Source organism: Larus michahellis, chromosome 3 (genome assembly GCF_964199755.1).
Source record: "Larus michahellis chromosome 3, bLarMic1.1, whole genome shotgun sequence".
Lineage (NCBI taxonomy): Eukaryota > Metazoa > Chordata > Aves > Charadriiformes > Laridae > Larus > Larus michahellis.
In genome coordinates, this window is record NC_133898.1 from 114,341,105 (window position 1) to 114,365,652 (window position 24,548).

Sequence of the window (24,548 nt, forward strand, 5' to 3'; positions counted from 1 at the left end):
AAAAATGTACAGATCGTGTCTCCAGTCCTGTAAGTATGAGACATCCATGGAATGAAAAAACAAAGAGCCAAGATAAAGCCAGTTTTTCCTCTGTTGACTCTGGTATAGGAAAAGCACCCTTTTGATTTGGATAACAAAGGCCACGACCACACGGTCCTGCTGGAGACGCACTAGGACAGACACAAAGCCGCGCAGAACCACCAGCACACATTAACTGCCACACACAGCAGGATTACTGCGGGAGGCGGCCACATCTCCGCAGCTCACAGCACTTCCTTTAGAAACGTCTGCTTAGGCAATTCCATGTATCAAACGTATTTTTATACTTGATGCTTATTTTGTACTGTATTAATAACAATACTGGTTTAATGCATTCTTTTCAATTAAATCCGTGAAGTACTTTAACCAAAACAACATGGATGTAACATTTTTATCAAGCGAAGAAACAAAATACCACAATAAATAGAAATTTGGACACAAACCCAACATGCCAATTTATTTTTTTTTTATTCTCTTTGTACTACCAGAATCTAGTTTGAACAATTCTTCCTCAAAACATGCAGATTTCACTGGACAGTACAAGTATTTGCTACAGTAACATTCAGGTACATTACTTAGATGACATAAAAATCTTCAAACACTGTACCGCAGAAATAAAGAAGCTGGCATACAGCTCTTGCAAGATTCCAAAAAGTATGCATTATTTTTAAAACTGCAAACACTGCTTGTTTTTCTTTCCATAACCAAATGGTAAACACTGTACCAAGGAGAGATCACACACAGCAATAGATATTCCAATAAGTTCAGACGTCACATTCATACTTTATCCTTACAATATTTTAATGTAGCTCAGGTGGTTGAAGCTATTTAGACCAGTGATTGTAAAATTATGTACCTATAAATAAATAAAGGATCCACTAAATCAATGATAAGGTAGTACCTTATAAATAACTGCCAATTCCAATGACACATCAAGACAATGTTCCTTACAAACCTTATCACCACTCTACCCAAAGTTCACAAAGCCAACAGCAATTACTGAACGTACAGTGAGTAAAAATGTACATCTAGCCAAACAGGTATCTTAACACTCAAATTTCAACATATGTAATATATGTTTGCACACATTAATCCACTAATTTACGCAAAGTTTGATAAGGGTGTCACAGGTTGTGATATTTAATCTTCTGGCATCTCTTACATCAAACGGCAAAGATGCACAGTCTTAACTTTACTTGCAAGTATGCAAACTTAACTGGAATGTTTAGAAGGGATAAGTAATACGTATCCCAAGAGAAAAGTAAAATCACATCATAATTTTAATAATTAAACCATACTTACTTCCGTAACATCTGCCCCTGACCAAACCTTTGCACAGTGTCTAACAAAGAACCAGTTTTCCATGCTGACAAGTACTGCGTTTATATGTGGGAAAGGTCTGAAGTAACTTGCTGCTTGTAAAAATTATTTCTTCTCTCCAAGAAAATGACTGAAAATCATCTAGACCTTCTACTACAATACCGAAAGCTTAAACTACAGAGCTTAATGTAACCACACACTGACAAAGAATTCCAAGCAAGCTACAATTCATGGGCATACTCCGTTTTAACTTGGCTGCTTTTTACAGGATACTCTCTCTCTCTTCTCCAAAACCAGCCCCTTCTGAGGCTGTAACAGTGTGGAGCTCTGATGAATCTTTTGAAAGCCTGGTATAATTTGAACGCTGGCTCCGCTTGTGAGCAACGCTCTTCAGGTTCTCATTCTGAACCGCGGCTGAACTGGAACCTGAGCCAGGGTGCAGGATAATTTGAGGCGAATCTCCAATACCTTGTGTTTCTTCAAAATTTTGATTAGCTCGATTGTTTGGAGCACTGTTGTTATTTAAGGTTACTGTACTCGGGGTTCTATTTAAATTAAAGACTTTCTGGCAAGCTGGCCAGTTCTCTTCTGGGCTACTTGCTATCAAGCTGCTTTCAGAAGGGCTTTTCTTATCTTCTGAGCAAATAGACATGCGAACCACAGCTGGATCTTGAAGGCCGCTAAGGCTGTGTGGAATTCCTCTCTTTCCGCTGTGACTATCATCTTCAAGCTCAATGAGATTTGCCTTTTCAAGCTGTGAATCATCTGCTCCTTCATTATGGAGGGAATGATTTGGAGAACTTTCGTTGGATCTTACACCAGAGTCAGATGAATCTTTTTTATCCAAAAGGGCATCTGTCAAATACTCCTTTGCTTTGATGAAGGTTCTAATAGGTTCAGATCCATGTTCTGGAGATTTGGGCTGCTTCTCTATTTTGCCATCTGTTTTCTTATCTTTACCTTCCTTAAGAAGTGGAGTATTATCTGATTCCTCAGTTCCTGACTCATCTTCATCACTTGGAAGTTTCTGATACCGGAGAGTAACTCCCTTAAGCTTTAAATCCGCAGCCTGGAAAATACTTGTTCTTTCCGAAGACTTCTTTCCTGGGAGAAGCTTGGAACCAGACTGATCAGATTTTTCATCTTCTTCAGTAATAGGATCCAAAGGAGATGCATCATTAGTAGAAACACCTGAAGTACTGTAATCAACAACATCATTTCTCTTCAGCAAAAAAGACTTTCTTCCATCATCTTGTTTCTGTTCACCATCTTTTCCTTTTTCCTGTTCTGAACTGGAATGCAAGGACCCCCCTGATGTACTCTGACCCATATAGAAAGCACTTGAGCTATGAGGGGAGGACCTACCACTTACTGTAGTAGAATTGGCACCTCCTTCTAACTGTGACATTTGAGCAATATACTCTCTATATGCATCTCTGTATTCTGCCTGTACCTTGTCAGTAAGCTTTGATATTTCAATACTAGAATCTTGAGAGTTAAGACTTGAAAGACTTGGAGTTCTACGAGTTTGTGACTGGAAAAAAAAAAAAGAAAGAAAAGAGAGACAAAAGTTAAATGAACTATTTATTTTTACTTTTAATGATCTTTTAAAATTAAATAACTATTTATTTTTACTTTTAATGATCTTTTAAAATTAAATAACTCAAAGCATCAAGTATGTGCTTAAATGATTTTTTTTGTTGTTGCTATAAATAGATTATGCAAGTGAAATTGTCAATGCTATAATTAAATATGCTTACTATAATCATATATATGCAATTACACACACATTCACTAAACTCACAAAGTATTCTTATTGTTGGTCCCCACAACAGAACATTTCCACAAAACAAGCATTTTATCCAGTGCATTCTAGGCTCTTTTGAGTATATAATTATAACAATTGAATTGGTATGTCAAGATGGGATTTTCTAATACACGTTTACAAAATTAGCATTTTATATTAGAAAGACAGCAAGATTTCATCTAAATGCTGAACATCTCAAAAACACTTTTAAAAGACTCTCATCCTACATACTTAAATATATCCTCGCAAAATTCCATTGCATATAGCTGATTTCAGGAAAATCAGTTGTTGGACAAACATATTGCTCTTTGCCTCCACCTCTGCTCTCTTTCAGTGTGCACACAGAGTACCCCATAGGCATAGGATGCTAGGCCATCTATTAAATGCTAGAACCAAGGTCCAGCACAGAGCTGAACAAAGTGAAGGAATGGATTGTGGCTGAACATATGGCTTTGTGCCATGTGTGTAACAGGCTGCTCACTACCACCGGGTAAAAGATGTACGGTGCCCAGTGCATTGGAGCTGAGACACTGACTTAAGCAATAAGTACTTTAAGAAACCTACTCAACTTTGCAGTGCACAGGAGATGAGACTTTGAAAGACTGTTGAGGTATTATGTCTTATTTGGGGCAACCCTGAAAATGAACCACGTTTCAAAAACCTCCCTTCTACTAGAAAACACTATTAAAAAAAACCTAAGAGGGCTCGGGTAATTTTAACAAGCTAAATGTAAACAGGAAAATTAATGTGTGGATTCAAACACTGTGAATGAATTTAAGATTTAGAATAGGATTGCTTAATCATATAGATATTCCCTCTTGGTCCATACTTCTCTTTCTCACCCCCTGTTTTTCTTCTCTCCTTCCCCCCACCGTTTTATTGCTCTTATGTGTATCCTTCTTATCTTTCTTGTTTCTGTTCATCATCTTTTCTTTTTTCTTGTGCTGCGCTGGAACGCAATGCAAACCAACATGTTTCTTTCCTTCTCAGAAGACGCTCATAATCCCCCCAGCAAGCAACATCCACAAGATCTGCAGGTTACCATTCCACTATTCCTTCTCTATTACTAAGGAAGTATTACTGACAGCTTTTGATAAGATCAATAATGTTGTACATACACTAGAATACTGGCGAACAGCTAAACATGATTAACTAAAGGGAAATGGTGTTTAAATAACTTCTATCTGCCATGACTCCTAAGCAATTCAATGCCCAAAGGAAAATGCAAGAATCTCAGAAATACTAACACTTGATTATTTATGCATATTCCCTGCTATTTATCCATACTCACGGCAGCTATGCTTCCTCACCAAAGAGAGAAATATTTGATTTTGTCATGCATTTCCAGTAGTGCTCCTTCTTTTTACAGAGAAGCAGCAATATTCTTTTTTAATCACTATCAACTTCAAAAATTCCAACGGGCAAATTCTAATGTTTTCTTAAGGACAAACGACCTCATTCTTTTGATTCAAATTCAGAGAACTATATGGGCATCAGAAGCACTATTTATTTAAACTTGCATTTTAAAGAGTGTTTTAAAAAAGATTTTCTTGTGCTTCTTTCTGTGCTTTTGACACAAAAGCAATGTAACAAGTATGAGTGATGCCACTTTGGACTGGAAAAACGTACACTGATACTCCATTGCTGGAAATAGGCAGTAAGTGTAATCAGGATCCTACAAACACACACAAAGGTATCTGGTACAGAAATCTATCTCTGGGACATACATCCCAAACCTCTTTTCAGTGACAATTTTGAATATTAAAAATATCACCTATAGCTAGCAATTTAGGGTTGTCTTCCTATTTTGATGCACCTTCAAGATTCTCTAATTTAGACTTCCACAGATGAAAAAGCTACTAAATGTTTGGAGGGGTTTGGTTTTTTAATTCTATTTAGATACCAATTTGTCTTATTTCTTAAAAATGACAAAAGAAAAAAAAAATCACACACTTCAGGTGATTTCATAAGATACAGGAGGAAATTGACCATAATCAATGGCAGAAACCATAGTTAGAGTAGGATGTCAGGTCTGGAGTCTATGAATAGATTACGCATCGTCAGGACCAGGCTCTGGCATCATGGAGTGCTTTAGTTGTCTGTTTACAAAAACCTAACAAATGTATCTGTAAACCTTTAAATAGCATAACACCTGGCTAGCACATAGCCAAAATATTTCCTACACAAGGTCTGAATACTATGATAAACAGAAGTCTCACAGGACGCCACCTTAAACTAGATTAGAAAAGCATAATAGCTTTGATTTTTTTCTCAAGAGTGATTACTGGGACAGATGAATAGTTTTCAGATGGCAAAGACTAAAGACTTCGACTCTCAGAGAGTGTGGTTAGAGTTTACATCTCTGCAAAACTAGTCTTTGCTGAGACTGAGAACTAAAAGTACCTGAACTGTCACAGTAGATTTATTTCTTGACCTGTCTGTATCCAAGAACCCTTGAATAAAACCCTTTACCATACAGGTAAGCAAGCAGAATACATTATTAAATACCTGCCAACTTAAGTTACTATGGCGTGGAGGAGCTTCATCAAGACCAATCGTGTTGAGTTCTTCAAAGCTGAAGTTAAGTGTGTAGGGAGCTTGACCAGAAAGACCTGTAAGCTCAGTGTGAGGCAACTCAGTGTTATGCCCAGGACGACGAGTAAGTTCGTTATGAGGAATCGTAGTATTAACATGCTCAGTTGTTCCACGAGGATCTTCCTGAACAGCCTGATTTTCTGAATTTCTCATTTCAAGAATCTTAACACACAAAAAGAGACAGTATAAATGTAATTATATAAATAGAAGAAGTTCTCAAAATTGTTAAAGAAGAATTCTATTAAAAGATAGGAACAAGGAATTCACAACTGTAAAAGTGTAGTTGCTTATGTAGCCGTGATCATGGAAAGGTATAAAGAAAAATCCGTTCCTAAATCTGGTGCATTGTCTTTACTGCAAAATCACATTTTAAGAGTTTTTTTTGTATTTACAAATTATTTTTATTAGTGCTCAGACACTTAAAAGAACTCACATGCCCCAAAGCACTTAAATTCTTGTAAAACTAGAGAAGTGATAAATCACAGATTTAAAAGCAAAACCAAGCACTTCAGTTTTATAGCTTAATCAACCTGAATCAAACAGTAAATCTCACCTTGTAATTCTCAGAGCTTTCAAGACTGATTTAGCAGTTGAGAGACATGTTGCCATTTTCAGAAAGAAAACTGGCAATATGCTAAAAATACTTAGGAGAAAACACAGTTCTCTGTGATGCATAACCCTCACTGTAAAACTGTCATTTACTCTCAAACCGGGAGGAGGGCAATTAGATATCTGTATGTATATGTTTCAATAACAGTATGCAATGCAGCATTCTTGCATTATATGAGTATGTGTCAATTGAACATTGTACATCTATCTCATTGGCTCGATTTTTAGCTTAAGTTTCCTTAAAAATTATGCTTATGCAATTGTGTGCCATGCAATTAAGTTCTGGCAATTTCATTAAAAGAGGCAAATTTAAAAAGGGAAAAGAGAACCCATACAGGAAAAACAGATCTTACAAAAAGAGGAGGCAAAACTTCACAGTTCATAACCAATTAAGGTGTTCCTCAAGACCAAAAGACAGAGTAAGAAAATAATAAATGCATTCATGTTTTAAGACGATAATTATCATCGTAAAGATGATAATAACAAGAAAGCAACAGGAAAGAAAAAAGGTTCATAATGAAAGAGACTAATTTATGATGACCTGATTACTGAAGAGAAAGTCTTACCGTGCTCCTGAACAGGTGCCAGTCACCAAAATTCATATTCATTTCTTTTTTCAGTTCGTCAATGTTGCACTGAGCCAAGACACGCCCATTTATATTTGCCTAAAACAATAAAACTAAATAATGTAAATTACCAATACGAAACTTATGGCGTGTCAGTAACAGACTAAAAAGGCAATTAGAATACATTGATGGGGACTACTAGTGAAATTCCCCAAAACCAGTTTAAAGTCCAATACTATAAAATAAACATGTTTTTATAAAAGATTATTTATTGATGATTGCTGATGGACAAGAAGAACCTATGTGTCATGAAAAAAATGAAAATACTAAACACATCAAAAATGTGTATATGAAAGGCAATATGATTGTGTTCTATGAACAGCCATAAGGAAACAACACATCAGTGGCAGAAAATTTCAGACAATAATCCACATTCATCTGCCTAGATTTCTCAGACTCAGAACACAAACAAATTGCAGATGCCCAAGTATCTGAAGATAATCAAGTAAGTCCCAGGCACCATCTGACCCCTGGTTTGAGGCATTTAAGATCAAGTACTACCTCCACCAACACAGGCTTACACTCCCCCCAGCATCAGAAATACCTGGGGACAGAGGACTAGACTTCTTTCTAATTTTCATCATCATTCAGAAATCAACGCAGAAGTGCCTAAACACCATCTACATTCCAGGAAGGTGATTCCTGATGTTAGGCACGTTTATACAGTGCTTAACTTCCAACAGCACCAAATTCAATGCAGAACCATGTTCATTACGCAGCCTTGAGAGGTATTTCTCTTTATACCATGTAATCAATGGATGGACAGAATGTAGAAGAGGAACCATGTCTTCAGAGAGTAGCCACAAAATGGCTCAAGTTGAGAGCTCTGCTCAGTCTGAGGGATCTCAGTGGGTTTGTTCCCATATCCCAGGTCAAACCAGGAAAGAGACCAGGCAAAGCCATTTTCATTCTTCCTTTTTACATGATATCACTTTCAGTAAGAAACGCGAGAATATAAATATAAAAGGAATCTCATTAAAGATAATGGATGAGCACATTCTTTTAGCACTCGAGCCACTGAAGTAACTAGAACTTTTTTGCAGCTACACTTAACAACCACAATCTGACATCCTACTTCTTGCTTTAAGCAACATTGCTGAAGCTTCCTATGATAAACTGGTTCTTAATCCTTGAATCAACATCCTCCCTATATCATTTTAAGATATGACGGGTACTAGGACAAAGCATGCTCAACAAAAACATTCACTAGTGACAACCTTCATATTTTTCCCTTCTTTCTTTGTAAAAGGAGCACACAGAACGGTGGGAAAAAAATAATAAAGATAAAAATGATTCTGTGCTAATGTCTCAGAGAAAAGAGCAGTTAATAGAAAAATGTATAGGTGTGGAATGTGATAAGAGAGAAATGGAACCATCTTTTCACCACCCATTCACAACAGAAGAGAGATGTCAATTTCTCACGGTGAAAAAAAAAAAGGGATGTTATTACCTGGATCTCCAACACATTTGCAACCCTATTTATCTACACATGGCAATTTTGAAAACGTTTTTCTTGCCTTTTTTTTTCCCCCTCAAAATCACCAGTCTCATCAGCATTTATATTTCTGAGTCTGTTTTTCCTTTTTAAGAGAGAGCATTTTCTCTGAAAAACATATGCTTGTACTAAAACGTCCTCCAAATTTAGCACACATAGAAGTTAGGATGTTGTTTTGACATTTGATTTGTTTCCATAAATATTTTCGAGAAAAGAGTTCAGCCGAGACCTTTCTTATAGTTGCAGAATACTGAGGTAGCATGCTCTGGTCCAGACCATCTATCTGCTTTAGCTTCTCACACACGGCTTCCACACTCATTGTGCTCAGAGACACGTGCGATACTCCTGCGGTCGATCCTGTGCCTGCTCCCTGTAAGAAGTGAGAAAACGTGCACATAAGATTTGTTGAAATACTCAGTACACTCAGAAGTTCACAATATACGCTAACACAAATCAAGTTGTGTTCCACTACATTTTAAAATTAAGAGGTGAGAATAAGAATACACAGGCATTTTCAATTACTATCGGAACATCTATATATTAGGAAACATTTATTATAGGTATCTATATGAGAAAAAACACAGCATCTTGAGTCCTGCCTATGTGAGAAAATAACTCTCTTAAATAACGTTATTTAAGAAAAGCAACATAAAAATCAGAAATATTAAGTCAGGATTAATTAATTTCAAATGCACCTTTACACAGAGTTTCCCCCTGATTTTAGTAGTTAGGTTGGTTTGGGTTTTTTTTTGTCTTTGGGGTTTTTTTTGTGTGTGTTTTTGTTTGGTGGTTGTTTTGTTTTGATTTTTTTAAATAATGCAGACAACTTAAGATTTCCCTGTCTTAAAAACTCCTGGTTTAGTATCAGATAAAGATGACCTAAAACATAACTCCTCAATTACTTGGATTCATTGTGTAATTTTAGCAACACATGTCCATTTTCCAGAGGTTCCTTCTGCTCCATTTATGCAAGATCAGCCAAGGGGCTGTGTACCACAGTACAGAAATACAGAGCAGCACTGCCGCTGCCCTCCAAGATACTACATGGATGCTTCACATGTCTTGAACTTTGGCAAGGTTTAGGTAGAAATTATTCACAACTCAGACCTGTAACACAGAAGTTGTCCTGTTAATGTTGAGAGCTTCTGCAAATTTCACAGAAAGCGTGGAAAAACAAAACAAATGCATCTGCAGGTACTCGGGATGCTAAGACAGTATGTTCCCAAAAACCCCACATTCTCCCTGGATGGGGGCCTGCGCATTAAGTAGGAGCAAAGTGCAAAGCTCTGAACAGTTATGCTAGTGATACCGAACTCCTCAAAGCAAAACCAGTTCTATCAGCTATGAAGTACTTGTACGCCCTCCTCCTGGGAGGGAGGTTGCACTCTCCCCTCTTTCTGAAGGTGAAGTTTTGGTTTCAGCACCACAGACGATGCACCAAACAAAGCTCATCTTGGGACAATGCAAAAGAGCTTCTAAAGCTTCAGAGCTCATCATCACACGTGCAAACTCTGGGATGTAAAAGTGCACTTTGACTATCCAGAGTTCTGTTAATCAAGTTTGACTATATTCCTCAAATTACCAACGAAGGCTATTTTTATAGTCGCAATACTTTTTTTCCATTTTTATTTAATTTCTTCAAAGTTATTTAATCTTCTGGAATTAATTTAAATTAATAGATCCAAATATATTGCTTATGAAAACCAAGAATTAACACACAGAATGGCATTAACCATATCTGAATTATCTAAACCAGGATATTTAAGAAGAATTCAGTCAACTATTAATTCCAAGACAGCAATCCAAAAACTCATTACCTACTACCATTTAACCTCAAAGTTATTTCTAACTTACTGTTATTGGAGATATCCTGATCTGGGGAGGTAGGCACGCTCCCCGCCTTAGCTACTCTGAGTTTCAAAGTTTAGATGCTATTACGTGTAATTCCTCCCAAGTTCTCTGCCAGATGTACTTGAAATGGACTTAAAACTGGCAAACGACCAACTTCACTCCAGAACACCATAGGAGGTTGTGGGGAATCTAAGCCTAGCAGTTCACACACTTGCCTGAAAACAGAGCTGGGGCACTAATCTTTGTTCCTTTGACCATTTTTATTTTTTTTTTTTATGTGATGTCAACTGGACACTAAACAAACAAAAGACATATACCCTGTTTTCTGGGTAGGTAGTCTACCTAAACTATTCCATAAAAATTAAGCATTGTAATTCTGCTGCAGTCTAGGCACCTAACTGAGGGGCTTGGTATTCCTTCTGAGGACGAGACAGTTACTTTTCAGATTCTGCAATGTCTCCCTGATTAGGTGCCTAGAATACCTAATTACTTATCCTATTCGGCATCTGAAGGAGGAAATTCAGGTCTCAGTCTAGTCTGATTTTTAGCACAGCCAAATCACGTGAAGGATATAAGCCAACCATCAAACTGATGAAGATGACAGGAAAAAGCTTCATCCATAAGCTATTCATTGTATATGATTTATTATATATACAGTTTTGTCTATTATTTCCCCATAAACACACTATTTACTATTGGCATGAGTTAGATAATACATCAATAAAGAAAAGGTATTAAGTTAATTCAAATCTTAATTATTTTTTGAAAGAAAGCTTATCAATTAAAAATAAAGGAAACTGTTATAGCCAAAATTACATTGTGGCACTACTAAAATTAATGATCCTTAAGCAATGTGTGTAAGCAATTGCTTTTGTTCCCTGAATCCATTAAATACATTATCTCTCATTTATCTACAAATAAATGAAGGAAAGTTTTAAACACTTCTAGTTTAACAGTTCTCCTTCAGATCAAAATATTTTTTTAACAATCAAGAACATATCATTCTTTCTGCATGCATTAAGAGTTAGTTGAGAAACTCTTTTTTCTGTGTACAAAAAAAATACGGAAAAGCGCTAAAATATTTAGACTATTTTTGTGAAAATGTGAACTGTTTGAAATAGAAGCACATTAATCCAAATCATTCTTTATAAAAAGCATTCTCCAAAGAATAAGTAATGTAATAGCTTTAGGGATACTATCATCATATGAGTGAATTAAAACTGTACTTAAACTGACACATTTTTCAGCCTTAGTGGTTTTGTTAGAGATGCTTAGAGAACATTAGTCTGAAAAGTATTTGCCATGCAAAAGCTAAAAGCAGCTTGTCAAAACAAACCTCAAGGCTAGTAATGAGCATTAGTTTACAGACAGCCCAGCATGAAGCGCCAGTATGATAGCTTCTGAAATGACTCTGGAAAAGTGAATGATAATTCACAGAAAGTGGCTGTACCTGTCTGTTTTTGTTTAACCCAGACTTACACGGCTTTGAGAAAAGGACAAAACAGAATGAAAAGAAACAACAGCTTAAAGCAACATCAGAAAGGTTGAACATACAGATGACATGCTTTGAAGTAAACAGAGGGAATCAGTGTTAGGACAGAAACAGGATATTTTCATAATGTGATGAAACTTTTAACACAGACCTTCAGAACATACATTTAGTATATGCTATACAAATACCATTTTCCTATGAGCATTTTGCACTTGTAGAAAAGCGACACTTGTTGTATTTTGTTTGCATAGAAGTTTTACATTATGTTTCTGATGGAAAATCGTGCTTTTAACCAAACATTCTCATGCCCTTTCAAGATGACATTATAACACCAATGCATCTCAAATAACTTTGAAATGTTCTAAGCAAACACACCCCCAACCCTCGAAAAAAACAAACCACCCCCCCCACCCCCCCCCCCCCCCCCCCGAACTGAAAAGGTACTTCTTTTAAGAACAAATATTCAAAGCACAAAAATGCTACATAAAAGCACCTGGAAAACCCATAACCGAAAACTCCCATGCCACACACTTTCACTCATGCTCGAACTTTTGAAAAGCACTTCCAGTTTCTTAATGAGTATCGTATGTTTATCTATACTACATGCTCTGGACCATGTTAGTTCTCACTCAAAGCACACATACCAAAATCTAAGCTATTATGCATTCAATGCAGTATGAAAAAATGTATTTAAACAAAGTTAATTATATTGCAACAAGCTGCATCCTAGTAAGTCACAGTTAACAATGCAAACTAAAGCACACAATTAAATTTATGACAGATAACCATTGCTAATGATTTCTAACATAATAGGGGATACTATGAACAGGTACTGGCAACACTACCATCCAAGGATAAAACGTTCAGAAGAACACTCTAGAAGTTTTTTGCAGTCCCTGTCAGAAATAACCATTTATATAGTAAAGTCAGCAGAAACACGTTTGCCTCCACCACAGATGTGCAAAGGCTGACATCTTAAGGCACGTCTATTTTCATTAGCGATTTAAGCTGATATCCTAAAATTTGCAATGCACCTTCATGTTGATACAACTAAATAGATGGTATTGGTAAACTTACTGCTCTGACATTTACGTTTTGATCCATTCAGTAAAGAACAGTAAACTACGGTCTGAGATAAACAAGTTTTATCATCAGCAACAGAATTCAAATACAGAAGGTGGCAGAAGTAAAATTATTGATACAGGATGACTGGTCTCAAAATATTTCTGATTTCCACTAAGCTAACCTAGACTTACACTGATTTTACAAGACTAACAATTAGGATCTAAAATTTCAGACCTCGGTCAACTCCAATGTCAGACTGACAACAACAGCAGGGCCTTAACTAGACCACGTAACATCCTCAACACAGCTCTGCCAACTTTGGCAACAAATAGCAACGATGATCTGTTTAGGAAAAAAAAAAAAAAAAAGATACTCCCAAAGAACCGGGTTTTGCCCTGTAAGAATTAAAACATTCAAAATAATGATTATTCTCTACTGTACAGAGAAGTAAAATTGCAACATTTCTGGCTCCACGCCAGATTTGCATGAAAGACAATTTTGATTCTACACGCTCCTCTTGTTTTCAATCATCAACCCAGTTACACATGTTGGTGTTCATTAACTACTTTGTACAGTTTTTTAGTTTATTTCATTACTTTGCATGTATCAATCCACTTAATAAGTAAAACCTGTATCATTTATATAGTGGCAATGACCAATCAATTAAGAGCCACCTAAACAGCTGGATGAAATTATGATACCCATCACCTCTGGATAATTGCAGTACCTTAAACAGGGATAATAACGTTTCCTTTCAAAGACATTTCAGTAAAGCCTACAAAAGAAGCGTTTTTAGAATAGATGAAACCCTGATGAGGCATCCTGTCAGGCACACAGAATACCACATCCTGACTAACAACGTTCTCGTAAATTACCCAAGAAATTTTCAAATATTAAAAATTTTAGATTTACACTGTAGGTTAAATATTGCTCAGCCTTAGAAAAGCGTTATGATCTGATGTGCTGTACTACACATATTCACAGCAGTATAAATCAAACTCAAAAACAGATCTAACAAAATCCTCCATTACCATTATTTCAAACAAAATTTCTCATTAATGTTCTAACTCCTGCTTTTTCTTACCTACAGCCAATAGACTACATAACTTACATAAGTCTTTTAACTTGCTGCTTGAAACTGCAGCCTATGTGTGCTTAAAACACACACGAGCAGAACAGCAACCAGGTCCAGGTCTGCTACTGAAGCTCATTCACTACTTCACCCTGAATGTAAATCCCACTTTTCCAGTCCTGCATCCCTTCTCACACTCTTGGATACACACATACTTCAGCCATCACTCCACTATTTTCTCAGAAGTCTTTACTTTTTCTCCTTCCACTGACAAGCTGCAAAGGACTGGGAAGAGAATGGGATGCTGAGACATGGAATCAAACACAGGGAAGGCATCAGCATCTCCAAAAATACACTACCAGAAAAACTTACCCCAAAGTCACCCTTCACACAAGGTAGCTAATCACCTGGAAGAGGGAACTTTAGGGTACATTTTCCTTTGCATCACCCATACATAGGTGCTCAGTGATGGTTATGTGCAGTTAAATACAGTTCTGGAATCTGTGGTTTGGTTTGTTTTTTTTTTTTTTTTCCAATGGAAATATATTTTTGCAATGATTTACTAGAAGAAAAAATAACCGAGATGAAACTATAACTGCTGCCAACAACTATCAGCAGCAATTATTAAGAGAATTATGAAAATCATATTAACCTCTTTGCTTTGGTAATAAATTGTGCCTTTCCATCAATTCCCACAGTTAAGAGTTAAAACAGATATCCATAAAGACGACCTCTTTGTGTGAATACTTAAGACAAAAGAAGTCATGGAAAAGGCAGATGTTAGCATTCTGACTCAAGAATAAGCTCATGATCAGCATTTTTTTAATTTTTTTTTTTTTTAAATTTCCATGGACAGTTGATTTATACTGTGTTAACTGCAATAGTTTTATGACACCAACTAAAGAAGTACAGTTCAGATGAGAGAGCTAACTGAAGCGGGGAAAAACACAGTTCATTCTAATATCTACGCACTGAATAACCAGCTGTCATTCTTCACTCTGTTTAGCTACAACATTATTTGTACTGAAAGCTCACCACAGCTATGAGAAAGGTAAGGGAAAAACTACAGGGAAAAATATAACACATCTTATAAGTGAAATATTAGCTTTTAAATTCATTCACGAACTACATTAGTTTTCAACTACTCTATTTGTCCACCAAAGCCACTGATGCAGTGTTAGTGAACTGCAGTTATGATTAATGCAGACTCATTACTGCTGAAGAAGCAATGAGATGCTACAACTTCCACACCACATGACTACTCATTTACCATTGAGGGGTCTGTGGGTGAAGGAAGCCCCTCATCAGCATCCTCCTTGATAACATCCTAACAACAACAAAATATTACGGTTTGGGTAAAACGATCAAGGGCTCAACAAAAAGTATGAAGTAAACAGTGAATGAGAGAATGAGCTCGTAACAATACATAATTCAACAGAAACACATTTCCTTAAGTGATTAAAGAGTCTACCACCTTTTAACAGCTTTGCTCATTGTATCAATATCCTAGAAATAAATTGATTAATAAGTGAGGCTTTTACTTTTTTAGCTTTCCTTAGTTCTTAACTCCATTTGAACAGCTGTCAGTAAAATAAATACTATTAAATAGGAACTTTATTATTCTATAGGAAGCTATAAAAGTGTGCTCATTTTTCCTTTTCAATGGGTAAATAATGCTGAATTATACATAGTTACAAAACCAAGCTATAACTGATGCACACTTAAGATAAAATGTATTTTGTTTTATTTATATATTTTAAAAATGCCTTTTAACTTTTTACTTTGGTTTTCCAATTTCTAGTATTCTCTACAGTGTCAAAGAATGTAATTTTATCTTATAAAATTTGAATATAAATTTACAAGTTGCACTCTTTTTCTTAAAATATTACACAATACCAATTTCTTTACTATAGTACAGCTGGCATTTTCATTAAAATATTTTCCTGACAATATTACAGGTCATACTTGATACCTGGATGTTAGAACTGGTTTTCCTCTCTAAGTAATTTCTGAAGTTAAAACAAAATACATTTTACATTACATGATAATAACATCTTTGCTTAAACTATTTGTATGAGAGCTGGGGAAAACCAACTCCATCGCAGCCAGACCCAATACAAACATAGAGCTTGTACTTGTCTAATAGTGAATCATCATTAATAACCTTAATTTTCATTACTCACTATATTTATTGTCTAGGTTAGTATTTGAATTATCCTTCAAAATACTTACTAGGCCATTGTTCTGATCTCTGGACAAACTCGTTTTTAGTGGTGGACGTGAGATGAGATGAGAACTGCCAGGGTAATACCTTGGCATGTAAAGATATGGGGCAAAGAATGGCTATGGAAAAAAAAATGTAACAAAAAAGGGACAAACAATTACACAAATCAAAATGTAATAACAAAATAAAACTTATTTCAACAAAACACATCCTCCAGTTGAGTTTAATAAAGTGAAAATAGCAATTACTAATAGCTTGCTTTACTTTTTGCATTGAACAGAATTCAATCAAAAGCTCTGGAGTGAGTTCTTCAAAATCCCTCAGAGCCAATGCTGCTCTGGCGTGGTCTTCTGGAGGAACAGAGTTGGAGTGCTTTTGGTAACCACACTCTAACATCTGTTCTGAGTATGCGAAAAGAATCAATTAAGGATAATTCTTATAATTTCACTCTCTCAGACCTGCTAAACTCAAAATTAGATGCTCAGTAAAATGTATAGTGTTTCATAATACTGAAGACAACTGTACCAAAATAAAAAAGTGCGATACATTATAGCATCACTAGAACTTCCTGTATTTGTGGTAACTAATCTGAAGGCTTCCACAAACGCTAGATTTTATAGATCCATAAATAGATTTTTATAGCAGATAATATTTGAGCTTTGTTTTGTTGGAAATACACCAATGCATGTTGTTCAATACAAATACCATTTTAAAGGAGAATGTTAATAAAACAAATATAAAAAAAATTAAAACAGAAGTACTTTTTTATCGACAAATATCATTTAACTCTAATCACAAGTTCTATAACCAGGTTCCTTTTTATGCCTTTTGACTAAAAAATTTCAAGAAAACAAACACTATCCAAGTTTCCAGAAGTCTTAGCAGCACATCAGTGTAAAGGGTCCAAATGAGAACTCGGGCTTTTAATAAAGTCGCTTTTAAAAGATATAGAGATCTCAAAATTACAAATACACTCCATATGCTCCAAACTTTCATGTCCTAAAATCAAGTGTATAAACACATTTCCTGAAATTCACATGCTACCCACTGGCATGCAACAAAATGCTTGTACGTGTGTGTATGCATGAATGTGCATTTGAGAGTCATGAACCTTACAAATGGTCATGCAGTTAAGTAGTACAAACTGCTTTTCCAATATTGTGAAATTTTGTTTTGACCTATCTGTGAATTTGAGTTAGGTTTAGAAATAAAAACTTCCATTTCTTTATCAATGATCTTTTAAGGTAACGTAATGGAAAGCAATAGAGTCTTTAGCCTTTAGGAAAAGCAGAATTATAACGCTCATTGCTTTCAACTCATTATCCAGTTCTCCAAAGAAACCAAACCTACAAATCTCAACGTCCCTATTACAGATTCCTGACGTTTCTATATATAGCATTTTCAAAATTATATTATCCAGCTATTTAACAAAACAGAACATATTATTTGGTTTGTGTTTCTGCACATGACAAGATTCTGAGTAGTCTACTGCACCAAATTCAAGAAAGAGTAGATAATTATGACTTGAGGGCTAATCTATAAGAGAGGAGTAAGATTTGTTGAAATATTCCGCTTTGGACTTGTCAATAAGGACTAAAACCCTTCTACACTTAGAAGCAGCTGTAAATGAACTGAGAAATTCAAGTTTAATTCTTCTGTACATCAATTACTTAGATGGCATTTGCTACAACTTTGAGCGATTTATGGAAAATACAAATGGTTCCATATTCTTAGCTGCTAGAGGTAGTCTCTGCACACTCTTTCAGGCAATTACCACAAAAATTTCATATGCTCTTCCAACATATGAAGTTACATTATATGCAGTGTAACCATTAGTCTAAATGGGGAAGTTTGGTTTGGTTTGTTTTAAATAGGCAGGAGAACAAATACCTAGCCTTTGCTTTACATTTATTGGTTATATAGGATGATTCAGGAAATTCACTGACTTAAAATTGTTTCACTGTCATAAGGCATAGATTCTATGGTATTTTCTGGAAATGAAAATCTCTTCAAAAAAAGTTCACGTTATTTCTAGAATAATTAAATGCCTCAGTTTTCCACTAACACTTTAAACCGCATGGAAAACCCCCAAGCATGAAATGCTTAATGATCATACTGCATTCAAGTGCCTAGCTCTCACTATTGCAACGACTATCCTCTGAAACACACAGTGAGCACCTGTTTGTTGGTTGCAAGTCATCAAACGACAAAGCAATGAAAAAAAAAAATTGTCCAATAAGGCAATTATCCCACAATTCTTTCATAATTTCTAATTATGCCTTGAGTCCGCTTCAACTACTCCACTGCTTCCCAACTGTGGGATTAATTCTCCATTATAGGCTTGAACTCTACAGACTCAATCTTCATTTGAAGTACAGTAATAGAGATATCGTGAAAACTTGAAATTAATATAAATATATGTGGGTGTAAACCAGCATAGAGCTGTTCTCCAAGTTTACAGATAGCCTATAAAGCAGAAGGGTCATGTTTTTTGTTTTTCTAAGATATCTAAGAATTTTCTGCTATGTTGCAAAAAAGGTCTTCACATACTACAATTTCTAGTTCCCACCCAAAAAACCCCAATTAGACTTGCCTACTGCTCTGACCTTCCCCATAAGAAACATGATCTCCACAATGATCAGCGATAGCAATTTTGGGAAGCTGAATTTGAATCCAGCTTGTAGCCAAGCCATTTGACAGTGGTAAAATGTGTGCATCCAGCATAGTATTATACTGAGAACCTAAGCGCCAAGTTGAAGACTTGCTAAATGGGACTATAGTATTTTCTTTACAGCAACAGAGAGAGAATAGGGTTTAAAACCAAAAATGAATAGATTAATGTCACTGGAAGTTCAAGGTCCATAACACAGGAACATCTAAAGAACAAAGCAGAAACACACATAATAAAAAAACCTGTATTTCCTAAAAATAAACAACCCGAGTTTTTTTCCCCAACAGCTCAAAGGCTTTTTTTCTTAAGCACAAATGAATGCTTCAAGACAACAGGACAGGAACTATTTACTGGTCAGAATAAGGCATCTATCCCCAGAACTTAGGGGGTTTTTGCATAAAATTCAGGTATTTCCACAGAAGCATTTAAACCCATTGCATTGTCTCATACAGATATTCAAGACCTCTCAGAAACCTCTGCTGGGGCGAGCCTATCCTTCTATTGCTGTTCTTTTTTTAAACGCTATTCTTACAAAAACCTGAGAAGTCAAAAATGATTGAGAATGCTGAAAATGCCTTTCAGTCTAAATTTTCTACTATTATGAGGTTCGCGTCACTTATCTCAGTATGTGGTGTTCACAACAGTACCTTTATGACTCTATAGAGGAAAGTCAATATTTGAAAGTGTGGAACACTAAAAACAATGCTGCCTTAGAAGAGCAGTACAAAATTCCATCAAGAAAGGCCAAAATAGAAGTATCTTAGTCTTCAGCAGGCAAAAAGGAAAAAATAAGGATGCCTGTAAGTCTGTGTATGCATGTAATACAAATGAACAAATAAAGTGATTGTTAAGAATAGCTTATGACTCACTAGTAATTGCCTTTGTAATGCTTTTTAGAACCACAAAACCATACAAGTTTCAACTGTGTATCACCCCATACTTAAACCTTGTCATGTACAGTAACACAGACACAAAAGCAGGGCTTCCAATTAAACACCCACTTTAACAAAGCTGAGCTAGTATCAGCATGAAGATTCATGTGACAAGCATTTAACAGTGCTGGACTACTTCAAAGTATACGTCACTAAGTTATTTTCAACAAAACAGTATACTGTCACTGTATTGAGGGTATACAAGAATAATTTTAAAATAGGTAACTTAAAAAGTTCTGTGCTACAAAAATACTCTTTTCTGCTTTGATTAACAAACACCAATTTAGGAATAACTCGATTTTCTTTCCAGCTAATTAGCTTGAACATTTACCTACTGCCAAATCTACTGAAAGCTGAGGTCGTTTCTTGCGTACAGAAGTAAGCTATGACCTATCAGCTTTCTACTTTTTTTTTTTATGCTAGTACTGCAGAAAAAAAAAGAAGTAAAAAATAAAGTTTAAAAATACTGAATACATCCCACAAAAATAGAAAGTTTAGACTCAATCTGACTACACATTAAAGTACTCATTCAATTCTCAAGTGAGCCATGCCCAGGACTATGTTTTCTGAGGCCCACAAACAGCTCAAAAAAAAAAAAAATGTATGTTTTATGCAATTTATGTTAATTTCTTTAAACTAGTGCAACACTGGTTTAGGAAAATATCCCAGAATAACTGAGACAAAGGGGAAGACAGATGTCTACATAGATTCTTGTGATGTAGCTCCTCACTTGAGTTTCTGTATCTTTTAACCAAAGTCACCAAGAGAAAGCCAGGATCCCTTCCAATGTCTGTAAGCAAATATGTGAATGATTGTCCAGTTTATGCCACAATTTTTCCTCTTGTGCAATTTTTTTTTTCTGATGCAATTTACCACATTTCTCTGAGACAAGTGACTGAACATTACTCTGAAATTTACCAGCTTTTCGACTTTCCTCCATTTCTAAATAAAACTTGCATAGGTCTTTTAATATTTTATAGATGACATCTGCAATATTACCAGACTGAATCAGAAGAATGTTAATTGGTTCTCGATTATTTACCCGATTGTAGAATGGATGCTGAGGTCCTGTCATACCACTATAGTAACTGCTATGAGGTTGCGGTGATAAAACTCCACTATTGAAAGGTCCATTGAAAGAGGTTGTAGAAGAGCAAGCTGATGAAGGCTGACTGAACAGAGATGTTGCTCTAGCGGGTGCCTCATGCAAAGGCAACGTGGGATAAGGAAGTCCTCCAATATTCATTTGATCTCTTGCAGCACGAACATCTGAAAAATAAAAAGGTAAAAAAGAATGAGACTTGAAGTATTTGGAGAAGTTTTGATTTGTCTGCCAACTCATTACAGTCCATTGTTGTTTATTTAACTCCGATCAGAACTCATCTAGTAGAACATCAAATGCCACTTTCAGCTGCATTCAGTTGATTTCTCTTGAGGATCCCATATACACAGGGGTCTTTAGGAGAGTTAGGACAATTTATTGCATAAATTTATGTAGCATGTTAAATGCCTCTAAACATTCTCTCTCAGAGAGAACCAGTTACAAATCCCAATCCAAATGTGAAGAAATGCAAGAATACATCGCACCAAGTCAGTCTCCGATGGCAAGCATGTTGGATGTGACAGTCAGACCTGTACTATTTCTGAAGAGATTAACAAGACAGAGTTTGTGAAGAAAAAGTCAGACCATACCACCATGGCTATCAAGCGCAGAGAAGGAAGTTGGAAAAAAGTAAGAACAAAAGGATTCCAGTTGAGGACTGAGGAAAAGTGTCATGACAGAAAAGACAGGCAAAAGAGAATTATTAATACCTGAATTCAGTTTCTACCTAGAATATTGACTTGTCATACCAAAGACTCATAAGTTCTGGTTTTCTTCAGACCTTTAGCATCTCTTAACAGGTGGAAATTAGGATGCCGTAGCCTTACTCCAAAGCCAATAGCAATCCCCAAGACTGGACAAGAAGAACCATACCATGGTGTCACATCAATCCAAACCATGCATCACATCAGTCCACAGCAGCAGTAAGCAGCCAGAATACATTTAATGCTGAGAAGAATGTTTTCACAGGAACATACCCGAACCTAACTGCATTTTTTGAGACAACCACTGCACAATAAACAACAGGCACCCTAGGATGAATTTAAACATCATACCATAGCAGACTAAAAAAAAAAACTCACAGGTACCAACTGTACAGGTATCCAGTGGGATACACGTCATATGGAGATGTTCCACTTTGTTTCACTGGTTTCAGTTCTACAGGATCTTACTAACACTACTCAAAACTGTTAACAAAGCTCTGGAAGTCAACTTGCACCTCTACTACTAAAATATCATCACGTGTATTGTTTTCCTCCATTTGCTAAAGCAGTCTTCAAATCAAGAACAGTGGATTACCCCCTCCAGAAGAGATGCTTTAGTCGAATATGATCTGGCCTTTACAGCAAAGCTACTAAGTGAAACTGAATGGCCTGTTACTGAAGTCAAAGTAGCGAATCTGAAAGTCTGGTGTGATGAACAAACAGGATTGGGCATAACATGTGAAGCAGTTTTATGTAAAATGAAAAGAAGCGATAGAATTGTCATTTTCAATTTATTTGAAAGCATACCCACCTGCAATGATTTCTCGTAGCTTGGGATCTAAGTTTACAGTACATGGCAAAAAGGTTCTTACATCCCGTGCAACAAGAACAGGTGTTCGTGAAGATAAAAATACTTCAAAGTTCCGTATATCTCCATCAATTTCAAGTAGAGGTTCAACATCTTTAGTTGTAGGAATATTCTTTGAAATTCTGAGGGGAAAAATTAGATAAATCGTAAACCATATTTATTAGAGTATGACTTCCATTTGCATAGTGATATTCTAGGGTGAAATACTAGTACACTTGCATCCATTTTCCCTGTTCTCTGGAAAATTAAGAGAACCCATAAAGGGCTGCACTGTCTGTAGAAAGAACAATTTAACATTTTCCAATATGCAAAAATTCTCAAACTGCTAAGTAATCTGATCTAATTGTATGCTTCACAGAAATCTCAAAGAAGACATACAGAAGACTAAAATCAGAGCAGCAATCCACAAATCAGTAACATCAAGTCCAAAGTAAGGGGAACGTACCATTTGTCAACATCAAACATCCATTCAAATTCTGATACCCCAAATGAGAAATTTCGTGCTTAAAAATCTAATTTTTAAACTAACATTTCTTGTAACAAGAACACTCAGTTGTCTCAGACATCGATCAAAACCCAACTGTGCATGATTTCATGGTAGGAAGTGGAAAAACTGCTTGATTTCAAGCAATCCACCCTCTAAGGCAAGAAGCCACAAACAAAACAATGAGAGATGATCAATATAAGGGACTGTTGATGCATTACACAGAATAGAACGGAATCATTCAGGTTGGAAAACACCCTCGCAATCACCAAGTCCAACCATCAGCCCCACTCTACAAAGTTCTCCCCTATACCATATCCCCCAACACCACATCTAAACGACTCTTAAACACATTCAGGGATGGTGACTCCACCACCTCCCTGGGCAGCCTATTCCAGTGTCTGACCACTCTTCCTGTGAAGAATTTTTTCCTAAATGTCCAGCCTAAACCTACCCTGCTGCAGCTTGAAACCATTCCCTCTTGTTCTATCACTAATTACCTGTGAGAAGAGACCAGCACCAACCTCTCTACAATGGCGTTTCAAGTAGTTGTAGATGTGGTCTACAAGTGATGAGGTCTCCCCTCAGCCTCCTCTTCCTCAAACTAAACAGTCCCAGCTCCTTCAATTGCTCCTCATAAGATTTATTCTCCAGGCCCTTCACCGCACTCGCTCCAGCACCTCAATATCTCTCTTGTATTGAGGTGCCCAAAACTGGACACAATACTCAAGATGTGGCCTCACCAGTGTTGAGCACAGGGGGACAATCACCTCCCTACTTCTGCTGGTCACACTATTTCTAATAGAAGCCAGGATGCCATTGGCTTTCTTGGCCACTGGGGCACACTGCTGGCTAATATTCAGCCGCTTGTCAATTAGAACCTCCAGGCCCTTTTCTGCCAGGCAGCTCTCCAGCCACACTTCCCCAAGCCTGTAGCGATGCATGGGGTTATTGTGGCCCAAGTGCAGGACCCGGCACTTGGCCTTGTTGAAGCTCATACCATTAGCATTGGCCCATCGATCCAATCTATCCAAGTCTCTCTGTAGAGCCTCCCTATCTTCATGCAGATGAACACTCCCGCTTAGCTTCGTGTCATCTGCAAACTTACTGATGATACACTCAATGTCCTTATCAAGATCATCAATAAAGACGTTAAACAGAAATGGCCCCAACACTGAGCCCTGAGGGACACCACTTGTGACCGGCCGCCAGCTGGATTTAACTTCATTGACCATCACTTTCTGGGACCATCCAGCCAGCCAGTGCTTGATCCAGCAGATTGTATGCTCATCCAGGCCACGAGCAGCCATTTTTTCCATGAGAATTCTATGGAGGACAGTGTCAAATGCTTTTCAAAAGTCTAGGTAGACAATATCCACAGCCTTTCCCTCGTCCAATAATCGGGTCATCTTGTCATAAAAGGAGATCAGGTTTGTCAGGCAGGACCTGCCTTTCATTATGACTATTGTCAAGCAATGGTGGGGTTTTTTTATAAGCACTAGTATACAGGAGAGTTTTAGGAAGAAACAAGCAGAAGGATGAAATGTTAGCCTTGTGGAAGGTTATGAAAAGCTCCTACCAAATGCAAGTAA

At 36.6% G+C, this 24,548-nt stretch overlaps 1 protein-coding gene across 4 annotated transcripts in view; it reads right to left on the minus strand.

Annotated features, from left to right (window-relative positions):
- Positions 1-488: 488 nt before the first annotated feature.
- Positions 489-24,548, minus strand: part of KIDINS220 (kinase D interacting substrate 220) — an 82,233-nt gene continuing 58,173 nt past the window's right edge. Inside the window, exons 23-31 of one of the 4 annotated variants that reach the window (XM_074581789.1) lie at positions 22,416-22,594; positions 20,841-21,067; positions 16,204-16,314; positions 15,242-15,298; positions 11,793-11,825; positions 8,721-8,861; positions 6,937-7,035; positions 5,675-5,923; positions 489-2,893 (exon numbers count right to left, since the gene is read on the minus strand). In XM_074581789.1, the coding sequence (XP_074437890.1) occupies positions 1,622-2,893; positions 5,675-5,923; positions 6,937-7,035; positions 8,721-8,861; positions 11,793-11,825; positions 15,242-15,298; positions 16,204-16,314; positions 20,841-21,067; positions 22,416-22,594 (2,368 nt within the window). In that variant the 3' untranslated portion in view covers positions 489-1,621. The remainder of the gene's footprint in view (positions 2,894-5,674; positions 5,924-6,936; positions 7,036-8,720; positions 8,862-11,792; positions 11,826-15,241; positions 15,299-16,203; positions 16,315-20,840; positions 21,068-22,415; positions 22,595-24,548) is intronic. The other 3 variants (XM_074581790.1, XM_074581791.1, XM_074581792.1) reach the window with 3 other exon arrangements.